This window comes from Anas platyrhynchos, chromosome 20 (genome assembly GCF_047663525.1).
Source record: "Anas platyrhynchos isolate ZD024472 breed Pekin duck chromosome 20, IASCAAS_PekinDuck_T2T, whole genome shotgun sequence".
Classification (NCBI taxonomy): domain Eukaryota; kingdom Metazoa; phylum Chordata; class Aves; order Anseriformes; family Anatidae; genus Anas; species Anas platyrhynchos.
Genome location: NC_092606.1, coordinates 2,319,449 through 2,342,943, shown reverse-complemented (window position 1 = coordinate 2,342,943; position 23,495 = coordinate 2,319,449). Strand labels below are relative to the sequence as shown.

Sequence of the window (23,495 nt, the reverse complement as noted above, 5' to 3'; positions counted from 1 at the left end):
CTGGAATACGAAGCAAATGATTTAGCAGCAATGGTGATTAACCATTTTCTTCAATTGGCATTTGCAGATAGTCCACGCCCCGGTGCAAATTGTTGGATGCTGTAGAGGTGTAATTCAGTGAAGCTTAATGGTCTGTGATATTAGGGAAGTTTAACTAGTCAATGGCTTGAAACCTCTTCCAGTTTCCAGACCTCTGTTTATTTACCATGGAGATTAGGGCCTCCATATAATGAGTTAGTTTGTCTACTGATAATAGGTTTGCCTTTATTGTAGTTAGTTTTCTAGGCAGTGAAGAAATGTCTGCTGATCCCTATGGCTTCATACCCACAGCTTGAAAACCGTTCAGCTAAATGGTTTAAACAGCCTCTTCAGCAGTTAAACTCTGTGAATCCATAGCTTTTACATATTCCTGAAGAGGCAGTTCCATGAGACATCCAGCAAGAGAAACCTGAGTTAGGAGATGCTGTGAATGTCATGTTTACCTGCATGCTGCAAGGTGTTCTTTGGTCACCAGCAGCATAATTTTTTATGCTGCCGCAGTGATTTCTCATACTGTTAGTTATTCACAAATCTAATTATGCTAGGTGTTTGTGTGCTTGCACAGATGTAACATAATGCTTATGATTTTATAGCACCTGTTAGTCAGCACGAAAGAGCTTTTATCTGTCATAACAACTTCAAATTCATAAAAATAACCCCTGTTGTTCTGAGTTGTAAGAAACCATTTTTCTTCTAATCCCCATAACCTGAGGTTCAGAGTAAATGCCTTTCCAAAGGCCACGTTGAGTAGGAGGTTGAAATGCAGAGAGCTGAGGAGTCTAATTTCCCTCCTTGTGCTGTATTTCAGAATGAAATAGAAAAACAGGCATGGCTCCAAAAAATTATTTCAGTACTTGTTTTTCTAGGAGATTGTCCTAATTCTTGTTCTTGCAGCTAGATGGTTCCTGTTTACGGATACCGAGAAAGGAGAGAAAACCAGTCACGTTTTCTTATTTTCTAATAGGGTGAAAAGGTAAACTATGAGAAGTTCAGGGTTTGGCTATTGCACAACAAAGATGCTTTCACATTTTCCCGTTGGCTGCTGTCTGGAGGTGTGTATGTGACACTCACTGATGATAGTGATACTCCTACCTTCTATCAAACACTGGCTGGAGTCACACACTGTAAGTAAAAGATGCTTCTTATTATGTGCGTTTCATAAAACTATTTCAGAGTTCACAAACTTAAACTGTTGCCTTGCTGCAGTTGTTCATTAAATCTTACTGCTCTGATTAGATGCATGCAGTTCTGTTCAGCGAGATACATTTCTTCTCCATGCTAATTTGTTCTCTGCTTTTTGTGCTGTGACAAGTAAAACATTGTTATGTACAAGGACACAGTGGGGCATTATTTTGAGAGAACAGCATTGAGATTACAGCATTTCTTATAGTAGATGTTGACTACCAGGCAAATTAAAAAAATAAAAAAAAGCAAAATGTCTTCTCTGACAAATATGTTAATCTAAAGAGACTTGATGGTAATACAGGTTTTGTATTTGCTTTTTCTGGTGTAGTGGATCATAAAACTATTGAGATGGTTTTGATAACAATGCTTGTTTCAAAACTAAGTATTACATCTTAGGTTGTTTTCTACAGTCAAATAAGTAATATTCTTGGCATGTGATGTAGTCAGGGAACTAAATTAACTAAAGAGAAGCCTCCTCAGGATTTGCATGTAGGAACGATCTCCAAAGAACAAATGCTTCCTTATGTCTATATTATTGCAAAAGGAGGAGCAGCTGTTTTGTAGATTAAATGTAAAAACAAAGAGCTGACAAATTATACTTGATGTGCAAGTGTAATGTGAGCATACATTACAGGAAAGCATCTGAGGGACTCGGTGTCCCTTAGGAGAAGGGTCTTTGCTGTTGAGATGTCAGTGATTCGAACAATCTGCGTGTACTTTATGCACTCAGATTTTTCTGTTGATGTGAGCATGGCATTTTCTCCCTTCAATAGGTGGATTACTTTAAAATTATGTATAATTTTTATAGTTTTTTTCTTCTGTTTTTAAATACGGATTGAAATTCTGTTTAGAACATCTGAAATGAAAATGCATGATTAAATTAGAAGTTTATAGGCTAGTAATTTATGAGGGTTACAGGAGAGATTGCAGTAGACATGGAGGTTTCAGAAAACCATGCCAAGGTCTAATAGACAGGGATAGAGAAAGATGTTTGCTTAAAGGAGAAAGAAGGAAAGAAAGAAGGAAAGAAAGAAGGAAAGAAAGAAGGAAAGAAAGAAGGAAAGAAAGAAGGAAAGAAAGAAAGAAAGAAAACACATTCTTGAATTCTACAGATTTCAGCCCTCAGAAAAATCTCTCAATCTGTATCAAACTGAGACTCACCACACTTCCAGCCTTGTCAAGTCTGCCTTACCTTAGGTATTCAAAGAAAGCTTTACCCCGTGCCTCTGAATGTTACCTAGGAGCTTGCTTAGATTTTTTTCACATGAAATTGAATGTTTTTCTGTACAATTTTTACTAAGCTTTTCACAGAAAGTTTATTTATACTGAAACTGAGGTTTGTAGTAAAAATAAATAAATAAATCTGATTCTTAGAAAATAATTGTTTGGGTGGCTCCATGTTACATTTTGTTTCTGCTGTTGTAATTTTGATTTTTTTTCTTTTAATTTCATAGACAGTATTGTCACTTTTTTATTGCAAACTTTTCGACCCTTGTCTTGACAGAATCCCAATTATTTGGTCAGTCTCTGTCAGATGAAATTGTCTCAGGTGCTTCCGTTTACATTTGAGCTTTTGTGATTGCAGGGACCTTCCACTAATCACGATGACTCTGTTAGCATTTCAGCCATCTAATTATTGTCTGAGCACGCTTTCGGCAGGAACAGTAGTCTCTATCTTCCATGTAATGACTCGTCACCTTTAACTTCCGCTTACCTCTTTGATGTCTTCAACTGTACAGCCTTGAATCTTGCTTAATTGCTCTTACATGAATCGCCTCCTTCATGAAGAAACTGGCTTGCTCTGTTTAATTTTTTTAGTAGACTCAGCGACACTACCTCAGTGCTGTCAGCATCATCATTGAGAATGGCAACCTTGAAACCAGCTCACTGCTGCTCTGAAAGGAGTATTTTTGTAATTCCTTGAATTTTAAGGTTTAGAAATTCAAGTAATGCTCATATATTTGGTTTTAATCTCTTAAGTTAGTTAAGAATAATTTCATAACACTCCTGTGTATTGCAGCATCTGATTTTGTAAATCATGTTACAAGAGGAAGCGTTTAGTCTCCTTTCTGGGAAGCATGCATGCGTGGTTGCTCCTCTACACATGCTATTTGTATAGCTACGTGTTCTCTTGGAGAAGTTTGCAGAGTTTTAAAGCCTCATGAAAAGTGTTCGCAGAATTTCAGGTCTCTGCTGGGTGATTCAACACAAACTATGTATTCAGGAGAAAAAAAAAAAACAACAACCAAACAACATCACCATCAAAGGAAAAAAACAAACAAACAAAAACAACAACACTTGTGTTCTGGGGAAAAAAAGAAAAAAAGCGTTGCTATAATATTAGACCAGACTATGGAGAAATACAGTCTATTCTGGCAGCTGATAGTGTTTGTGTTTCTTTACCAGCAGCTTACTTTGATAAGCAGTCAAGAAGGTGGGGATAAATGAAAACTTAAGCTGTCCATTGTTGGCATTAAAAAGCTGAAATAAAATTAAATATTTGAGAATGTTTGAAGTGATCATTGAATCTTCAGGTACATGTCAGAAAGCTTTTCATTTTATGCAGGAAACTCCTGTAGCTTACATCAGTAAAATGTTTCAAACAGTATGGTGTCTGCAGGTTTGGTATACTGAACCACATTTGGAAAGCTTATGTTCTGGGGTGTGTTTGGACCACTAGATAAAATTAAACTTTATTGTACTTTTTTTATCTTCCAGCTAAATATTGTTACAATAAAAAAAGGAAAAAACAAACAAACAAAAAAGCACAATGTATTCAGTACTGTGTTAGAATGTATTCAGCTTGATACCTTTCAAAGGACAGATGTGGAAAACCGACAGCAATTTTAGGTAGGAAGAAGACAAACTGTTGAACTAACCAGCCTCCCCCACGTCTGGACAAACGCTTCTTTTTATGATGTGTCTGATGATTTCCCTTGTGATTTGAGGCGGTAGAGGAATCTTATACAATAAATGCAAAAGTAAGGAAAATCAGAGTGCTTGGTCACTTGGAAGTAATTGCAGTGAAATATGAATGCTTGGGGCCTTGCTGGTTTGCTTTAAGTCTAATATTTACAGCCTAGTCAAGTCAATCTAAAGAGTAAGAAAGTAATCTTACCGTAGCTGCATGTACGAAGCAGCATGAGCTGTTATGACAGCTCCTTTTCTTTAAACCGAGGCTTGGTTTTAGTACATTTAACTAGGATAATAGTTACCTTTTGGGAGAAAATGGAACTGAAATGATGTTTAGTAAACCCAGGCAAATGCTGCTGGCAGAATATAGTGAAAGAGTGAGAGTTTTTAGAATTTCTTCTACTGTCAAATGAAAACTGCTGAGTAGAGCTCCCCTCCCAGGGCATGCACAGATTCATCCCCTGGCTGCAGGACTGTGGCCAGGTCGCAGCACGCCCTCTCCTGGAGCAGGGCTTTGCTCAAGCTTCAGACCCTTTTCAAGCCTTACCTCCTCTCATCGTGCTTTCCATTAAACATCTTAAATAATATGTCAGAGACGTGAAAAATTGTGGTGATGAAAATAGTGAAAGTTATTAACGTTGATGTAGGAGAGACAGCGAACGTTTTATTGCAAGGCACCAGTGACTCCATTTATGTTTGTTTAATGAGCCGAGCTATCAGCAAAACAAAGGAATTCTAATTTTTCAGTTGTAAATAACATTTGTTTCGCAATGCAGATGACTTCAATTATTATTTCTCAATACATAATTAGAAATTAAACTTTGAAGTTACAGGAAGTTGCATGTGCTCGCTGCTTTTAATCAAATTTTGTTCCATTTCGCTTAAATCATAAATAGGACTCATTTTATTTGAAAGCTACCAGAATAACGTAAGTTTCTCTAGGACCTTGTTCCCAAAAAGTAGTTAAAAGGATACGTGTCTCACCTCCATCCCAGCAGTGACCAGTAGCACTAGTCTGGATTTTCTCAGTTTTCTGGTACAATTGGGTACTTCTGTTTTTTATCTGTTTAGTCATCATACTGAACAGCAGAGTAGTGGAACGTGGAAGTCAGAGATAATCCTGTCAAGGACTACTACTAACACTGAATTTCTCTGCAGGAGAATATTTCCAGCAAATCATTATTTGTCCTTAGTAATTACAAATTAAACGCCTAATCTCCTCTGGTACTCTCAAGTTCAAATACAGTAATTCAATAATACAAGAGCTCTTGGCAGCTGGAAGATGTCATTTTGGTGCCTACCCTGCAGGTTTGTACTCTTTTAAGTATCAGAGCAGATCTGAGTCCCAACTAGGTGCAAAGCAGAGCTTTCTGTTGCTTAGTTTAGCTGATGGATGTAGAGGAAGAGGAGACACTGAAGGGTGAGATCCTGCTGGTTTCCTTCGCTTGGCTGGACACAGTTCTTCAGGTGAAACACAGGTGGTGGTGAACTTCTCTACAGCTGGGTCTTTTTGGTGTTTCTCAGTGTCACTTGATGGTCTTACATACTCGGGTTTTCTGTCCTGATCCATAGGGGGAATGCTCCCACTTGTGAGAGGCTGCTGGTTTCAAACTGACAGGCCATGTAATTTGTGCTTCTCCATTACCCCATTCTTGTGTCACTTAGTTCTTACTAAATAGCATCCTAATTCTCCTTTGAAGTGACTATCTTCTGTCGTCAGGAAAAGAATTGTCAAAATCCTCCTGCTTTTCTGACAGCTCTTCCTGAGATTCTGCAAGACAGTGTTTAATCAGTATAATAATTATATCTTATAACAAAGTTATTGCTAATTTGTCGTAATGAATGAGAGACGCCCTGGATAACCAGATGTCATGGTTGAAATGCAGGAGTGAGTTGATGAAACAGTTTGAAGCTGAAACTGAACGTTGTGGAAGGAACCTCTTCTCTCAGGTTTAGAAACCTGTAGAGCTTTGTGGTAGGGTCAAGTCTGTAAAAAGAAAGAAAAATCAAGCAATCGCTTAACTTTGCCCATCCTGAGAGGCTGTCTGGGTGTAAATGTATTCCCTTCTTTTTAACTTAAAGAAATAATAGAAAAAAAAAAAGATGGAAGTATTCCAGCACAGTAGGCCAGTAAGAAGAAGCCTCAGTGTCACTTAATCTGCAGCTTGCCACTTTGTGATCCTCTTAGTTCCCAGGTTATTTTATGTCCTGCAAAGCAGCTCTGTGCCCAGCTCCCAGAACCTTCGATGTGTTCGTTTGCAAGTGCCCCACGGCCGCGGTTAGGCAGAAACCCTGGTTGTGGTTCAACCCGTCCGCCTCTGGTCCTGAGTCGGTTCCCTGGCAATGGAGAGCCCGCGGTGACCAGGGACGGGGTTTTGCCTGGAGGGTATCATGGTGAGGAGTAAAACGCAGCAAGTTGCAGTTAAAATGTTGGGAATATGGTATGCTTCTACTGCTGTGAGCCAGAGAGGATTGTGCCATTAGGTAGGTAAAATTTAGGTTGTTTATAAAATAGACTCAAATCTTTGCTTAATTTCGGTGTTATGAAGAATTGTAATACATCAGGCCTGAAATGGAAACCTGTTCTTACTTTTTTTTTCTATGAGAGAAGAATATTCATGGCTTGCTACCTGTGTAGTATTTAAGAAGGGAGTTATTTCATGAAAATGGCATTAAAATGAAGGGTGCTTTTTTTAGTGTTTATTGTTGCTATTGCGGCTTGTCAATCGCAGTGTAGTGGCTGGTTTTAAATTAACTCATTTTTACAGTTTTTGCTGAAAACCTGTTATTTACCTGTTCTTCCTTTACTATACAAAGACTCCAGTTTGATGCGTACTTGACGTTATCATTCCTCCCATTGCGCTTGTCTAACTGCTAGAGAATTGAACTATAAAACACTATCATTAATTCTACAGATCTGATTTTTTTTGGTGACTTTAATGGACAAATGATGGCAGGAGAGATAAAATAGAATAGTAAGTGGGTAGTATCTGCTTAAATTTCACAGGTGCATAATGCCTGTGTGACCTCAAATAATCACGTGTTTAACTGGCAAAAATGAATAATTAGTTGCCTAGAAAACCAGTCTGTTCTGATGTTTTGGAATCTGTTGTATTTATAAGATAAATTTTTAATTTTTCTTAAGTTATTCAAAACTTGACCCACTAAATGAAAGCCTAGTTCACACCACCTGATGTGATTTGACCAGGTATTAGGAACAAAATAATTTTATACTTTGAGAAGTTAAAATACTTGAATATAAGCCTCTTTAGAGGAAGATGGCACTTTTTCATATGCAGTAGTATGGTAAGTGCAGACACATTAGGATGATAAGTACAGTCTGCTTCTATCACGCTTCATTTAAACTTCAGTAACAAATATGATTGTATGTGTATATCCTAAATGGCAAAAGATTCCTGGCAGTTTAGATGTAACGAGGAACGTATGGCGCACTGCGTATTCTGAGAGCAATTTACGAGATTATGTGCAAAAAATCACTCTGGAGAAATCAAATTATCTAACAGCTGGCTTTGCAACTTCAGACTTAAACATTTGCATCCAGTAAATCTTTCTGTATTTTATGTAAATGAAACTATTTCAATAGGCTACAATTTATTGTTACTGAGAGTCATATTCTTTTGTTATATTCTTACTTCTCTTCAGCCTAAATCATGCAAGTCTATTCAATGCAAAGGATGTTCTTTCCTGCTTCACCAGTTTTACTTTCTAAAATGTTTGTCTCTTCCATGGAAAAGTAAAATCAATACGCTAGATTTACCCTGGCTATATCAATGTAGCACTTCTTATGTTAATATTTATCAGTTATTATTTTGAAGGTGATGATTTGAAAATGTGTCTTTTAAAAGACAACATAATTTTAATTGCATAAATGCAAATGAGATGCTTTCTGGGATAACCTTTATTTGGTGAGATTAACTTGATAATGCAGTAAAGGTAGCACTGTAGAAACTATCAAATTTAGTAAGTGGAGCGCAAGTAGCTTCTACTGTTGGCATTTGAGAATATTTTACCTTGTAAGAAAACTTATTTTTTCAGTTCTTACTTACTAAAGGTAAATACCACACCTGCCAGCAGAACAGGTTTCTGCAGGGTTACTCTTCTGTAAAGACAATGTGAGCTTCCTCATGGCTTTTGGATATTCTTAGTGTGGCATCATTTCAGGAATGAAGCGCAACTGGCATGTCTGTTGTTCTTCCTAGTCAAAGATAGATTAAAAGGAAACAAACTGATTTGTATGCTCACCCTCAGGAACATTAGCATAATGCCTTTGTATTTGCTAATGAGAAATGAGAACGATAACGTGTGTGCAGTTCTGAATGGCACTACAAACCTGCCCTTCATACGCCGTGTTTGGGCAGTGTAGTACTTCTGTAGTTCTCTTTATGTACTTAAGATTCTGTCTCACAAAGTATTTTTTACCTTTCACTTGTTATTTTACTTTTTGATTATTTCTGTCCTTGAAACTCCATGAATGTGCTTTTTTTTTTTTGCATCCCCTGCAGAATGCAGGCGCTGCAGTCCTAGCGTGGTGTCCTGCAGGCTCTGCCTTGGCAGTGCTGCAGCATGCTGCGCCCTGCTGAACAACAACATTGAGGGAAAGTGTATTTTATCTGTTGAGATGCAAACCATTGTGGGACAGGTATGTCGTGAAGTCATCACAGCACTCCTGCATTTCCTGGAACACACCTGAGTGTGCTACCCAGGCTCATGAAACTGCCTGCATCTGGGCACAGCCCTAAGCATCTGCGATATTTCTGTATGCTGATCTTCAAAGAAATAACTATTCTATTACTGCTTCTTGATTTGTAGTTGAGTAGGATTCCTTTATATGTTTAGATTACTCTTTCCATATGTATTACAACACAACCAAGAGCCAGCAGATGGTAAGCCAGATAAGGGAATTGATCCAGCTGGAAAGGAGGGAGAGGAGAAAGGAAATCAGTTTGGTTTTCCTGCTATATCCGTTCCTTTATCTCACTCACCATGTAAATGCACAATAGTGAGGATGCTGCAGCATGTGCCTGGGGTTCAGTGGAAGGTAAGTCTTCTCTGTTCAGCCTGGAGTTATGTTAGAAATATGTGACCCTTGAACTGCAGCTGTAGTGTGGGTGTTCTGCAGGTTAGTGTCAGGTCTGTCTCTGGCTTGTGCTGAGTGTACAGACCAAAAGGAGGGCATATTTTCGCTGGTGTTACTTTGCTAGCTGCTGTCTAAAAATACTTTACAGGAAGATGCAATCCTTTTCCCACTCCTCCAGCCCTACATCAGAAACTAATTTTTGGTAAAAATTTTCCAAACTTTCTGCTGATGAGGGTACAGCACTGCATAGTTTGTGATGTATAGTTCTATGTGCCCATTGGGTAGTTACAACTAGTTCGTGCTCCTTGTATGTTCCCTAAGTTACTATTCTGATTAAATTACTATTCTTAATGACAGATATAGGAAAAAATCAATACATTTTTAATTTGACATGTGACTTGTTTTATCTTTTCTTAAGCCTTACAGGATTATTATTGTTTCTGTAGACTAAACCAGGCCAAATAGCTCAAGTTAAACCTATTAGAAAGCTGGCAAGGATTTAAAGGCTCAGAACCATCTGGGAATGGGATCACACGTAGTGGTGCTTAATATAGACAGCTTTGTCATTACATATCTATTAGAGAACCAATTAATTTACACTGACCTAAAGCAGTGTTGTGACACACTTGCATATGTAAAAAGATTAAAAATATTGTGGAGCAGAAACTCTGTGTTTTCTATATACATTTAATTTTAAAGATAAAACTGACAAACCCCTAAAACTTGGGAAAAAAAAAAGACCTTTGTATGTTTGAAAGAAAACATTTCTTCCTCTGCCTACTTTTTACTTCCCTTTGCCTAACACCTTGTTTTACTAACCTCCCTCCCTCCCCCCCCCCCCCAATTTATATTAGATGATAAATTCCTCAATATAAAGTCTCTTCTAGGTTTGTATAATCATTCTGCAAGGTTGACTGGGTTTCTAGGTGCATCTGTAGTATAAATAACAAAGTAAAATAAAATATATATTTTGATATAATGCTAAGATAAAGCTAAATTTTAATGTGACAGACACTATTATTGTATAAGTAGAATAAAAATTTTAAATGGGAATTATTTAAGAGAACCTAAGTACTAATCTTTTTTCTTCCCATAAGAGTTCTGAGCTTTTTTCTTTTTTTTGAATGCTACTTTACATGCAGTTTAGAAATCTAAATATTGTTTAGCTTTGTAAACTGATATTGCACATATAATCTACCTGTTCAGTTCATCAAGAAGAAATATATGAAAAAGAAGAGATCGCTGGAACCTTTAGCAGTAGGCGAAATTCATTTCTGCACTTCTGATTACTTCTATGTATTATTGATGTCGAGCTCTTAGATATTGAATAGTTAAGATGATTCTTTAGGTAAGCAACGTAATAACAAAACCTTTTCTCTACAGCTTGTATTTTTATTTTTTAAACACAGAAATCAAGCACAAAAATGTAGCACCATTCTCTTTGTGACAAAATAAAGCTGCCTTTTTATTTAGTGCCGAATTGTAACACAGTCCAGATGTTACCAAAACTTTATTTGTGTTGGTTATACAGTGGAAGAATCTGACATCATTGATCTTGAAAAACGATACTGGCTGCTAAAAGCTCAATCAAGAACTGGACGTTTCGATTTAGAAACATTTGCCCCCTTGGTTTCGCCTCCTATTCATCCATCTCTGAGTGAAGGTATGGAACTTCAATAAAACGTGCAAGGAAGTGATGTTGCTGTGGTGTTTGGCATCTGATTGTCTCCTGACATACAAATTTTAGGGCTTCAAAAGTGGGACTGTAGTTTTTTCTAAATGTATTTTAAGCTTGAAATGGAGAGAATCATTTCACTGTCGTATTTGTCGTGAAATCTGGAAGAATGAAGGTAGTGGTACTTCGTGCATTCTTGTAAGTTGCCAGGACACATGGGAGACATTCTGTACAACTTTCCCTTGCAGTTGCTTAACGTTTTTCATTGGGTTCCTTAAGATTCTGTAAAGTGATAAAATATGTTGCTGTCCCTGAAAGAGATAAAATAGGTAATAGTTTTTACATAACAAATAGGAGTTTCATCTGTTAACTGGCAATTCAGCAGGCAAGTCAGATGTTGTACCACCCAGTTCATGAAATGGTTTTCCCTAACAGTATACATCCAGGAAGATTTTGTTCAGAAAACCTGGTCAGGAGATTTGAATTTTGCAACGTTGACATGTTAATAACCAGGCTGGTCTTTCAGGTTGAAGCCACTCTGGTAATAACTGGAGGTTATAATCATCTAATTGTCTTTTATTGCATAAAATAAGAGCATCAAGTAACATTCTACTTCCATATTAGTCTTCTCTCCTGTCTTAGAAAGGCATTTTCTTTTATCACCAAATAATCAGCTGTACTGATGAGTCTCAGTAGTAAGTAGAAAATGGATAATTCGTGTTCAGGTTAATTCATGTTCAGTAGATACAAGCTGTTGGAACACCAGAACTTATGTTCAGTTCAATAGGGATATATTGCCATATCCTGTTGCTAGCGAGTGTGTTTTATATGTTAAGTAATACAAATTTACACAGCTGTTATGAGGAAACTTGAATCATTTCTGCACATTCTCTATGTTTTCTGAATGAGTCATTAACTTTTTATGGGATCAAAAATGTTGTATGTGTGGAATAAATAAACTCAAATCATTTGAAGGCCAGTGTAATGGAAACTCCTAACTCACTTAGGGCCAAATTTTCCAAGGTATTCAGTAATTTTCAAAACGAGCTTGTTGTGTTTTGGAAAAGTCATTATTGGCATCTGAGTACCTTTACTCTTCTGATCATGTAGCTTTTGTGAAAAATGCTTATCCTAACCACACTGGTTTAAATGCACATTTCTATGAATTAGCCATTACACGTAAGGTGAAAGAGTAAGGCATCTGTTTAGGATTCCTTAACTCTGTTTCCCTTTGTCTAGCCACACTAGTGATCTAATTCATCTTTAAAATGGTTGTAGTAGTGATTCATTATCTTTATTACACTTGCTAAGAATGGTACAATCATAAATGTTTGTACTTCTCCTTGCAAATGTAAACCATTAACACTTCACATAAATTCTAAGGATTATTGTCAACTGTTTCAGTCAGATGCTGTAACAGGAGATGCTTCTGTGGTTTGCAGGTTTGTTTAATGCCTTTGATGAAAACCGAGACAATCACATAGATTTTAAAGAAATTTCCTGTGGGCTCTCAGCATGTTGCAGGGGACCCTTGGCAGAAAGACAAAAATGTAAGTATGCAGAATGTTAACTATTAATTTTAGAGATCTTTTTTAGTTTGAACAAGTAAGTTCAGTTGTTTCCACTTTTTTAGAAATTTCTTTCACATAAGTGTGCATCTCTGAAAGGTGACAGACTTCAGAAGTTTAAAAAAAATGTTTAAGTATGAAGGCTTCCTTTTATAAAGCACAATTAAACTGAATTCTGTATATTTTCATAACTCATCCATGGCTTCATATAATTATAAGCCTGTTGGGAGAAAAAAAGCATACTTCAGAAGTTATTTTGCATTGTTCTGTGGTTAAATAGTATATTTTGTCTTGTTTACTGTCCAGTTTTCAGCTGTTTCCCTGCAAGGTTCTTCAGTTTTGAAATACCTTCATTCCACGCCTTTCCAAAGCCATATTGCTGGAACTTAAAGGCATTCACTGGAAGTTTCTGTATGCACATATGTTCCCTGCTAAGTCACATCAGAAAACACAGCACAAAATTGCAGGAATCTAGATTTCAGTTTATTAAACACAGCTGCTCCATTTCCTCACTAACACACATGCATCCTGCCTCATCAAAACTGTCAGCACTAAATCATGTTCTTGTGACTCTGCAGACTTACATTCTGTAAGAAAAAAAAAGTTGTTGAGTAGTTCTAACATACAGGCGTAATTTCCTTTTTTCCCTCAGTTTGCTTCAAGGTTTTTGACATTGACCGGGATGGTGTGCTGTCTCGCACGGAACTTAAAGAAATGGTGGTTGCACTTTTAGAAGTCTGGAAGGATAACCGCACCGATAAAATACCTGTAAGTTACATTTATATATTTTTCTTAGTCACTTGCTTCTGTTTCCTAAAGTCATCCTTCTAAAGTAGGAATAAATGTCATGTTTCAGATGTGAATGATGTTTGAACACTGTTTCAGTGAAATACAGGCATCCTTAAACTGTCTTAAAAGAGGAGTATTGATAACTGGATGTAACTTACCTTGCATAACTTTACCCTGCCATTAACCAAAGTAGAGTTATTTGACTGTAATGTATCCTGTTTCATTTAAAGAAACCTTAGGTAGAAAAGTGCAACTGTCTGGAAGCACTCAATTGTGAATTACATAGTGGTATCATCAACATTTCTGATGGTTATATTTTTATTCTGAACACATACAGCTCCAGAGAGTGCTTTGAGAATTTAAATCTGTTTTCTAATCCTTTTGTTTGCCAAGGAACTGGACATGGATTTGTCTGAAATTGTAGAAGATATTTTGAAAATGCATGATAACACAAAGGTAGGAATTTGCTGTTTTCCTGTTATTTTTATGTCCTGGTATCTTCAGTTTATAAAATAATAATAATAATTAAATCTTCTGCTTTCTTTAAAGTAGACATGTGTCAACAGAAGAATTTTTCAAGAAATATCTGTCTTCCATTAACATGTTCTTTTGTAACTATTGTGGAAAATGTTCAATTTTGTAAGCCATTTTATTATACAAAACCAGCTGAAATTAATTTGAAGCATATACTGTTTTTGAGGCTTCGCTATGCATAATACCACTTAAGTCTGCTGGTTGACTTTTTCTGAAGAATGTTTTTTGTTTCATGTTAAAAACAAAAAAGGGGGGTAGTGCATTAATGTATCTCATGTTTTATGCTATGTGAAAAGGCACATTATCCTTTTATGCTGGAACAACTGCAGTAATTCAAAGGTTACTTAAGCATTATCATTACCAAACTGTTTTTGGTAAATAATATTATATCTAATCAATGAAGTATATTTCACAGTATTGTTTCAGAGCTAAGTATCTGTGAAACTATGGAGGCATCTGTCATGACAAAGCAACAGATCTTAGTAGTTTATAGTGTACTTTATAGTTCACTGTGTGTAAATCTTTAATTATGTTTTTTTTTGAGATGGGCACCATTATCTGCAAACAATATCCTTTGCTTCACTACTTACTAGAGGAAGAATATCTGAAAACTGTACATAGTTTGAGAAAAGCTGTAAAGAATGGCTAGAAATGCTTAGTTACTTCCTCAATAGTTCTCTTGCCTGCTTATACTTCTACAAAGTGGAAGGCAAATATTCTATTGAATTCTTTTATTACCAAAGCAGTAGAAAATACATCTTCACTGAGCTCTTTTCATCCTTTGAGGTTTTTTCCATTTTAATAAAGAGTAATTTAATAGCAGCCTCATCTCCACAAAGAGTTAAAAAAAAAAAAAAAAAAAGACTGAAATATCTTTCATAGAGCATCATGAATGTAGCGCTGAAAAGAGCTGATGATGCAGTAATTACATAAATTACTTTACTTAACCTCTGTACATAAGTTAGCTTTAACCTGTGAACTCTGGAGAAATGGTGTGTGAGAAGAGGTGGGCTAACGGGCAGGGCTGTAAAAATGGCTATGAATTATACTAAAAGCTCAGATTGTTACTGTCGCTGAGTTATGGAAAATCAGAAAGTAATTGATTCAGGTACTGGCCAGTGTTACGCTAGTATAACTTTACAGGTGATTGCTAATTAATAAGACTTGTGTTGTAAGTTAAGATCGTGAGGATTTGACCTGCAATTGTTTTGCCCAATTCTCAGAGGAAGACAGTGGGTTTTCTGTGTATAGGCCAGTACTCATGTGTGCAGCTCCTATAGAAGATCAAAGCCTGAGAGTTTTCTTTCCTACCAAGTCATTACTCTGACCAGCCATGTTCTGCTGCTTCTGCTTTCATGGTTTGAGGAAGTACAACTGCAGTTGAGCATGAATAACACAATGTGAATGATGTGGAGCAGGAGCAAAGGTTACACGCTGTGCAGAGTTTGACCTGAGTAATCTCCAGGCTTTTTGGTTTTCCAGGTTGAAAATAATATGAAAACTGCATCTTTCTTCTTTTATTTGATCGAGGTTTATTTTAAGAGTGGTATATGCTAATTTTTCTCAAAACACTATCTTTGTCATGCCTTGTGTGGCACATTTAATTGGCATTTTAATAGAAATAGGTTAGTGGTTTGGTTTATCCTGGCTTATCCTTTGGTTTACTCTTTCCCATTTCTTCTTTTAACTAAGCTTGGACACCTCACTCTGGAGGACTACCAGATATGGAGTGTGAAGAGTGCTCTTGCCAATGAATTTTTAAATCTACTTTTTCAGGTACGTTTAGAAGAAATTTAAACTTGAAAAATGCAGTGATTAACTTCCCAGCTTTTTGCATGGCCTTGAATTGCAGCATCAGCGTTTGTGTCAACATGCTTGCAGTGTTGTCTATTGCAATATGCTCTGTGTTTCTGCAGGCGCACATTACCTTGACGGGATGATTCTCTATTTGATTATTATTCTTTTCAGTGTATGGAGATGCCTACAGCATAATTTGTTAAAGTGAATGTAGTGCACTGTTCATGAAATGAAAAATTTCAAGTGAACCAGCAGTTAGATTTTCCATTAGAAAAAAGCAGTGTTTTTAAATGGTTGTTCTTCCAAATCTTTGCCAAGGGACACAGGAAATGAACAAAGGTATTGCTAACTCTTTACAACCGCTTTCCCTTTACGTTTTCTGTTAAAGCTGTCTGAGGAGCCTTTCATTGCTTTCTTAATGGAGCACTCCTTGAAAGCTGCGATATCATATCACTATTGTGTTGCACAAGCTGAGGATTAATTGTGCTCTGAATTTGCCTTTACTTGAGCTTGAATGGGATTTTAAAAAATCCTTAAAATAGTCACATTCTAGTGCTTGCTCACTTTGTGCAGAAAATAAGAGTATTTTCATTCAGTGCAGTTTGTTCCTTACCTGTATTCCACAGAACTAGATACTTTGAATTCAAATAATAATAATGGAGCCTTGAGATTTACCCTATTAGTATTCACTTCAGCCCCCTTTTTTATCAGGAGGTTTACAAGGAAAGTGTTTCATCAGAAAGAGGCTGTGATTTATTTATTTTTTTTAAGTTAATACTGAATAGTACACTACTGATTCTCCAGTGTATAGCCCTAGAATACTTTTAAAATCATATTTGGAACTATACTTTTCTTAGAACTTCTGGCTGAGTGAGAGCATTCTGTGGCCACACCACAGCTGGAAAGAATAAAATCAGAAAGTTCTGCTTTTTTTTTTTTTTTTTTTTCTCTGATAGCATCAGCTTTTGCTTACACTGCAACCTTCTCCAGAATGGCTGTCTTTTAGAAATACCTAAAATCAACTGTCCTACCACAACTTAAAGCTGGTTAACTGACAAATAGGTATGCAATGTCAGGGGTAGAATGAGCAAACCTTTAATGCATTTACATGATGATTTGTTGCAATTTTTGTTACACATTTCTTGTTGCAGTTTGCATTTACAGTATCTTTTCTTCTGTCAGTTGCCACATTTTCTTCTTAGACATTGTAGGTTTCATTTATTGTTACTTCCTTTGATACCTTTATCACACAAGGCACCCTCATCCCATGCTGCAGGCTGAAGAGCATACTCGCACAGGACAGCCTGCCATTGATTTGTCTGGGCATTTATTTGAACTGTCATGAGCTTCTGTGTCTCATCTGCAGACAGAAAAGCTAAGTAGTCTGAGTGGAGTGCCTTGGAAAGCTTTTCAACAAATTGGTTTGTTTGCAGCAGGGGGAGTTTATATGAAGAATCTGATATTAGCCCAGTGTAACATGACTTAAAAGGAAACATCAGAGCCAGCTGTGTTGTGTGTGCTGGAAAATCTGTTGCTTCCCAGCAGCTAATGGCCTTTGTTTTATTCAGAATGAGAAATGGTCTCTCACACTGTAATATAAATTTAAATAAGATATCTCACCAGTCATTAGAAAGCTCCAGCTGAGATGCAAATTGGTAGCCTCAAAAGAGATGTAAGGGAAAGACGATAAATCATGTTATGAGTAGCAACCAATTTAACAAATGTCTTGGAGATGAGACAGCTGACCCTCCTCCCTGCCCTGCGAAACAAAGACCCCTGCAGCCTGCGTCCCTGCGCTCTTGGCTCCCCGCTGCATGCCCTGCGGCTGGGAGCTGCTGGGGAAAAGCAGCCACACACAGGGCTGCAGACAAGGCAGGGGCAGCTCCTCTAGGAAGAGGGGAGGAAAATATTGTCTGGGACTGCTGTCCTGCACTCAGAGTGAAGGCCCGCCCAAATGGGGAGCTGGCTTAGAGGGTGGTGCCTTTTTCTTCATGTATTTTTTTAAGAAAGAAAAGAGCAAAGAAAACAATTGTTAGAGAGCGGCTTTTACCAAATTTTCCATGGTGACACGTTGGTTGGACTGCTATAAGCTTCTCCCTTGGTCTCTTCATGTGCTAGTTTTCCTTTCAGTCCCTTTTGCAACCACTTCTTTCCATTTTTCCCCTTTCAGTGTTCACCTTTAGCTTATCCTTTTCCACCATCTTGCATTCTCTTCGTTTTTCCTTTCCTCTGTCCAGTACGTAAACATGTCTTAACCTTTTGTATATCCAGTCCTTGTCAGTTACTGTGATCTTTCATACTGTGTGCCTTTCTTCAGACATGAAAGTAATGAAAATTCATTTTGTAATCACGTTAATTTGCCTTGGAGCATTTGATATTCTCTGCATCTTTGTTTAACAATGGAAACGGGTTGTGAATCTCAAAGCTCCAAATGTTTCTGTTTAGTGTTTTGTTTGATTGTAGCTTATCTTGCTACATAGCTAAAAAAAGAATTTTCTGAAAAGTCCCATTAAAGTTATTATTTTCTTTCATTTATCTAAGGCTTGTTTCACACTGGTGCATCTCTTAATAAAAACTGCCTTTCTTTTTCCAGGTGTGTCATATAGTTTTGGGGCTACGACCTGCCACTCCAGAAGAAGAAGGACAGATTATTAGGTGTGTTTTTTGCTCTAAATCCTTAACAGGTGATTCAGAATCACCTTCTAATATTTTCAAAAGAAGGATTGTAACTTCCCTTTTTCAACTAATCCTTCATGTTGTTCACTGTTTGCAGAGGCTGGTTAGAAAGAGAAAGCAGATACGGCCTTCAGCCAGGGCACAACTGGTTTCTTATTGCAATGCCATGGTGGCACCAGTGGAAGGAATATGTCAAATATGTAAGTACAATAGCAATGTATACTGAATAAGGGAATTCTTCATATGTATGAATGTGTTCATGAAAAAAGAGTAGAAGAGAATTGTTTTGCTGAGTCATTGTGTTACAGTGAACTTTTCACTATAATTTCATCGAACAGTCACCTTTCTGTTTTGTTTCAGCATTCCTGATTGTCAAAACACGTTTGAAGTAAAAATGTACTCTCCCAATAGTACTTCCCTAAAGTCTTTTGTCCTGTTTGATAACAAAACTACTTGTTTTGTTTTTGACTTTGCACTTTAGGGCCATGGCATGGTTCCTGTGCCACAAATGCATACTGTTTTTTGGACAGGCAAAGGAGGGTATTGATATAATCTCACTTGCAGGCAATGACGAAAGTAGTCCAATACCTGATAATGATCAAAGGAGTCCTGCTAAAACCTTATGTTACACGGTGCTCTTTAAGACCTTCCAACTAAAATATTCAAGTTAAAACTTCTATGTGAATTTTATGTCCATGCCAAGGAAAGCATGCTTAATAAAATTGATTTAAGATTGAGATTAATACTCTTTGCAGGTGACGCAACCAAGAACGTTAGAATATAAACTATTTCTCAGAAGAGGTTTATGTAGTTATAAGGTGTCACTTAAGTATTTGATTTAAAAAAAATCAAGTAACTAAAAAGGTTTAGAAATTGCAATGTATGCATTAAATAACAATGTAACTACAGTTATTCTTTGTGTACAATTAGTTGGACAAATGATGGCTTAAATGAGTGAAATACTAGGCAATTTGATTCTTGTTATACTAGGAGTACTCAGATGTGCATGTGACTTCATACCTACTACTTTGCATAATAGCAAAATGCCATTAGTCACTCTGTCTGCCTCTTGAGCAAAGAGAGCACTCAGAATTTCCATGGAACTGTATAAATGATTACTGGTATTACAATGCCAGTCTTATTATTCCAGTTTTAGTCTTATTTTTATACTTTTAGCCTTACTGCACAGCTTTGTCAGTTGACAAGATGCTGTGTTTAATGATGTGATAAATAGGGGACAGTATAAAACGGTGAATGTCCCTTTTTCCACTGTTGTTACAATGGTGTCCGTTGCATGGACGTTTTGTTTCCCTCTAAAGTTCAGTTAATCCCATTTTTCTTCTTCTCTCATTTATTGAAGCTTCTTGTTGCGACTAGCATGCTAAATTGGATAGGATTCTTCTTACATTTTGTCTGTACTGGGCAGGCAAGTTTTGCTTACAGGGGACACAAATTTCATTCTCCACCTTTGTTTTTGCCAAAGTGTGAGCCAGATTGCTTGCACAATGCTGCTTCTCCAAAGGAATAAAATAAGAACTCTTTTACATCCTGCATAGCACAGGAAACCTTTAATCATGGTAATCCCAATTACTAATATATCTGTTAATAACAAGATAATTGTGGTCTGTAGTTTCATCAGTTCATATTTCTCATCCTCTTCTGATACTTAGGTGTTTCTGTGATTGATCAAAACAGAAAATTAGGGAAAACTAAATTGATGCAGGTTTGAGAGAAGAAGGTGTTTTGCTCTTCTGCATGCTGCTCTTGTTTAACCATACAAAATTCAACAGGGACCAATCTTCAAATATTTATAGCCTGTTATAATAGTTATCTAAAATGGTTCCCTTTTTATGTATCTAGGTAGAGAAAGTAATTCTGATCTTTCACCATTTTTATGTTGTGCAGAAGAGTATTCCACTGCTTTAACAATTTTAGCAGTTTTTTCTCTGACGAGTTTTCATCTGTAGATGTATAAAGTTGTGTTTGTTGTTTTTGTTGTTTGTTTTTTTTTTTTTTCTGCGAAGCTCGTGATATGTGAAAGTGGTTACGCAAATTTTGGTAATGGGTTTGGTTGTTGTTGTGAAGTCTTTGATACTAGCTTATAAATAACTTTTCTACTTGCCTACCAATTCTAGGATGCAAACCCTGTTGTGATAGAGCCTTCATCTGTCTTGAGTGGAGGTAAGAATTCACTCATAGCTGCTGCAGCCAATACTTCAGAACAGGGAGAAGACAAAATGGGAGGTCTTAATTACTTCAGTGCAACAGAAGAAAAGTTTTCAGATAATATTTCTACTGCATCAGAAGCCTCAGAGACTACTAGCAGCAGTAAGCATAACATCTTATTTCCTTGGAGGTTTAATGTAGAACAAGTTTTGAGAAACTACATGCTGCATGGATTCCTCCAGACAAAAAGATAACAAAGTTTAGGTTGCAGAAGTGTCCTACGTGTGGATGTCAATGGATTGCTAGGAATTTTTAGCTTCTTGTATAGAAACAACAGGCAGTCGCATTTACACAGCAATTCATCTTTTGTCCTATGAGCAGTTTCCAGAATTATTTTCAAGATAATTTTTTCATTTAACTTATGTTCTGAGTGATATTTTTCTCCTATTTACATTGTTATTTCTGGCTTAATCCTAGTTGGTATTGTAGTATGTCTTGCAGTGAGATTTCTTCTCATCTTCACAGTAAATGAGGTAAAAAAAAAAAATAGGCAAAACAATCTTTAATTTTACAGCACATGTCATTTATTGAGCTTGTATAGATTCTAGGAGCCACCTTTGTGAAAGAAAAAGAGCTTTTAGTGATGATTTTCAGTCAGTTCTTATGAGAATTATAAGACAGCTGAATATCACACCTGGTGTTTTCAGATCTGTCTTACCATGACCCTTTTGAGGGTGAGGAATAGGGGAAGGTTCAGGAAGGGAGACAAGTTTTAGATTAAAGGTTCTTTATTTTTTTCTTTAACTTGAAATTTAGATTTATCGTCTGAATAACTAGAGCATGTTCTATAAGAAAAAAAGCCTTCTTAAGGAAAAAAAGTAAAAATAAAACATTATTGCTTGTGTTTTCAATTTTGTATATAAGATTTTCAAGTTTGATATTCAAACATCTAGAAAACAAGCAAATGCCAAAAACATTTGCTCACGCAAACCTAGTTAGGCTGTTTTGAAACCAGCATTTATGTAAGTATCTGCTTTGCGAAGTAGAATTCATATAGCCAGTTATTCACCTTTTCTGAGAGCGCTAGTATATTTGTTACTCTATAATTAGGAAGAGTTGCATATTTTACTGAAGTATGAAGGATAGGAGACTGCTTCAATGGCCTTTAAAAAATGTAAAAAAGGATATCACAGTTTAACTGATCCATTAATGTTGTGTGGGTGGAGTCACTAACTGAAACAGAGATTTTTTTTTTCACATTCTGTCACAGATGCTCTTTACCCTGGCACACCAGGGACTGATGTATGTTTCGCTAGGCAGCATAATACTTCAGACAACAATAACCAGTGTTTCCTTGGAACCAATGGGAATTCTTTGCTACAACTTAATCCTCAGAAACCAGGAGCTATTGATAACCAACCCCTTGTAACGCAAGAACCAGTGAAGGTAAATACACCTGACTCAGGCAAATATAGGAAAAGTATGTTTTAACATACTTTTATCATAGCTTTTTGTGTGTTTCTTCTTTTCAGCTAGTGGCTGAAGTCACAGATCAGTACTATACTCTATGAGTATACATTGTATTTTTCTATGCTATACTTGAAGCTGTTGGAGTAGGTGACACAAAAGAAAAACATAATATGGCTTTTATAATGGGCAGTCTTTTAGAGAAACAGTAAATAGTGAAACATTAGCATTAGTTATTGTATTATTGTATTAGTTATAGTATTGTATTTACAAACTGTGGTATGAAAAGCAGTTGCTAATTACAATTTAAAGTGCTTTAATAATTAAAAAGGGTTCTTTGTTCATGAACTAAAATTGTTGTAGCTGTACACTATTTTTTGCACTTGAGATTTGACAAAATCCTTTTTTGTGTAAAAGGCTGCATCATTAACAATGGAGGGTGGAAGATTAAAGCGATCACCGCAATTGATTGAAGGGAAGGACTACATAATGGTACCGGAGCCCGTTTGGAGAGCACTTTACCATTGGTATGGAGCAAATCTGTCCTTGCCCAGGCCGGTAAGTTGTGAGTATAAGCACTGTTTACTTGCCATAAAAACTTAAATGCATTTAACCTACTAGATAATATTTCAACTGTTCTACAAGGAAAAATAGAAAAAAACAAACAAACAAAAAACACCACAACAGTAAAGTTAAAACTGGGACACCTGTTGCTTTGAAATGGCATTTCTTATCTCAATTTCATGAAAATGGAGAGAAGGGAACAAAGGCTGTCCTTCAGTCACAGTACTATAGAAAACACAATGTACATGACTTGGTGGAGTTCTAGAAGAATAGATACCAATATGAGCCCAATAAAGAAAGCAGTCAAGGACTATTTTTTTATGAAATGATTGCCTACAAGCACTACCAATTGTTATTTTGAGATCATACATTTAAAATAAGTAGTTCTTTTTTATCATTATTTTTCTAGTATTCTGATAATTGCTCTTTTTTTTTTTTTTTAAGAGTAAATAAAAATCCTGCTGCTGAGGCAAGCAATTATCATTCTTTTTCTTCAGCACAAACTCAGTAACACTCCTCCAAACTTACGGAATACTCATTTACTCATTTGCCAGCAAATAATTCATATGTAGTGAATTAATACATTTATTGTATTTTTACAGTAAGCAGAAAAACCAACGAATTGCAGTAACATTGTGAAATAGATTTACAATTAACATAAGTATATTCATTGTGTAATAGAAAATGTATTTCCAAATTGGTAATGTTGAGGTTTTATATCCACAATTATTTAATTGCCTGTAGTCACTTAGAACCTTACAAAGAAACTGACTATTTAGTGAAAGCCTATGAAAGTTAAGGTGACATTTGTACTTGTTTGTATAAAAGTTTTCTTAAAAACCTTTGAAAAATTGAGTTTTTGTAACTAATACTAGTATTTTCTATATTAAGGTTGTAATATTCTTAATTAAAGATTAATTTGGGGCACAATGCTGAATTTAATTTTTGAATGTGTGAAAGTGTTCTGTGTTAAATGGAATTGACTAAGTGGACTAATAATTACTCTGCGTTATCCCAATGAGAT

At 36.3% G+C, this 23,495-nt stretch overlaps 1 protein-coding gene across 5 annotated transcripts in view; it reads left to right on the top strand.

Moving 5' to 3' along the window:
- Positions 1-23,495, top strand: part of USP32 (ubiquitin specific peptidase 32) — a 77,432-nt gene that overhangs the window by 30,213 nt on the left and 23,724 nt on the right. For 4 of the 5 annotated variants that reach the window (XM_038165660.2, XM_038165659.2, XM_072026169.1 and 1 more), the window contains exons 5-15: positions 1,004-1,163; positions 10,767-10,898; positions 12,353-12,460; positions 13,131-13,246; positions 13,661-13,723; positions 15,494-15,577; positions 18,192-18,253; positions 18,372-18,474; positions 20,410-20,602; positions 21,711-21,886; positions 22,325-22,465. In XM_038165660.2, the coding sequence (XP_038021588.1) occupies positions 1,004-1,163; positions 10,767-10,898; positions 12,353-12,460; positions 13,131-13,246; positions 13,661-13,723; positions 15,494-15,577; positions 18,192-18,253; positions 18,372-18,474; positions 20,410-20,602; positions 21,711-21,886; positions 22,325-22,465 (1,338 nt within the window). The remainder of the gene's footprint in view (positions 1-1,003; positions 1,164-10,766; positions 10,899-12,352; positions 12,461-13,130; positions 13,247-13,660; positions 13,724-15,493; positions 15,578-18,191; positions 18,254-18,371; positions 18,475-20,409; positions 20,603-21,710; positions 21,887-22,324; positions 22,466-23,495) is intronic. The other variant, XM_072026170.1, reaches the window with a different exon arrangement.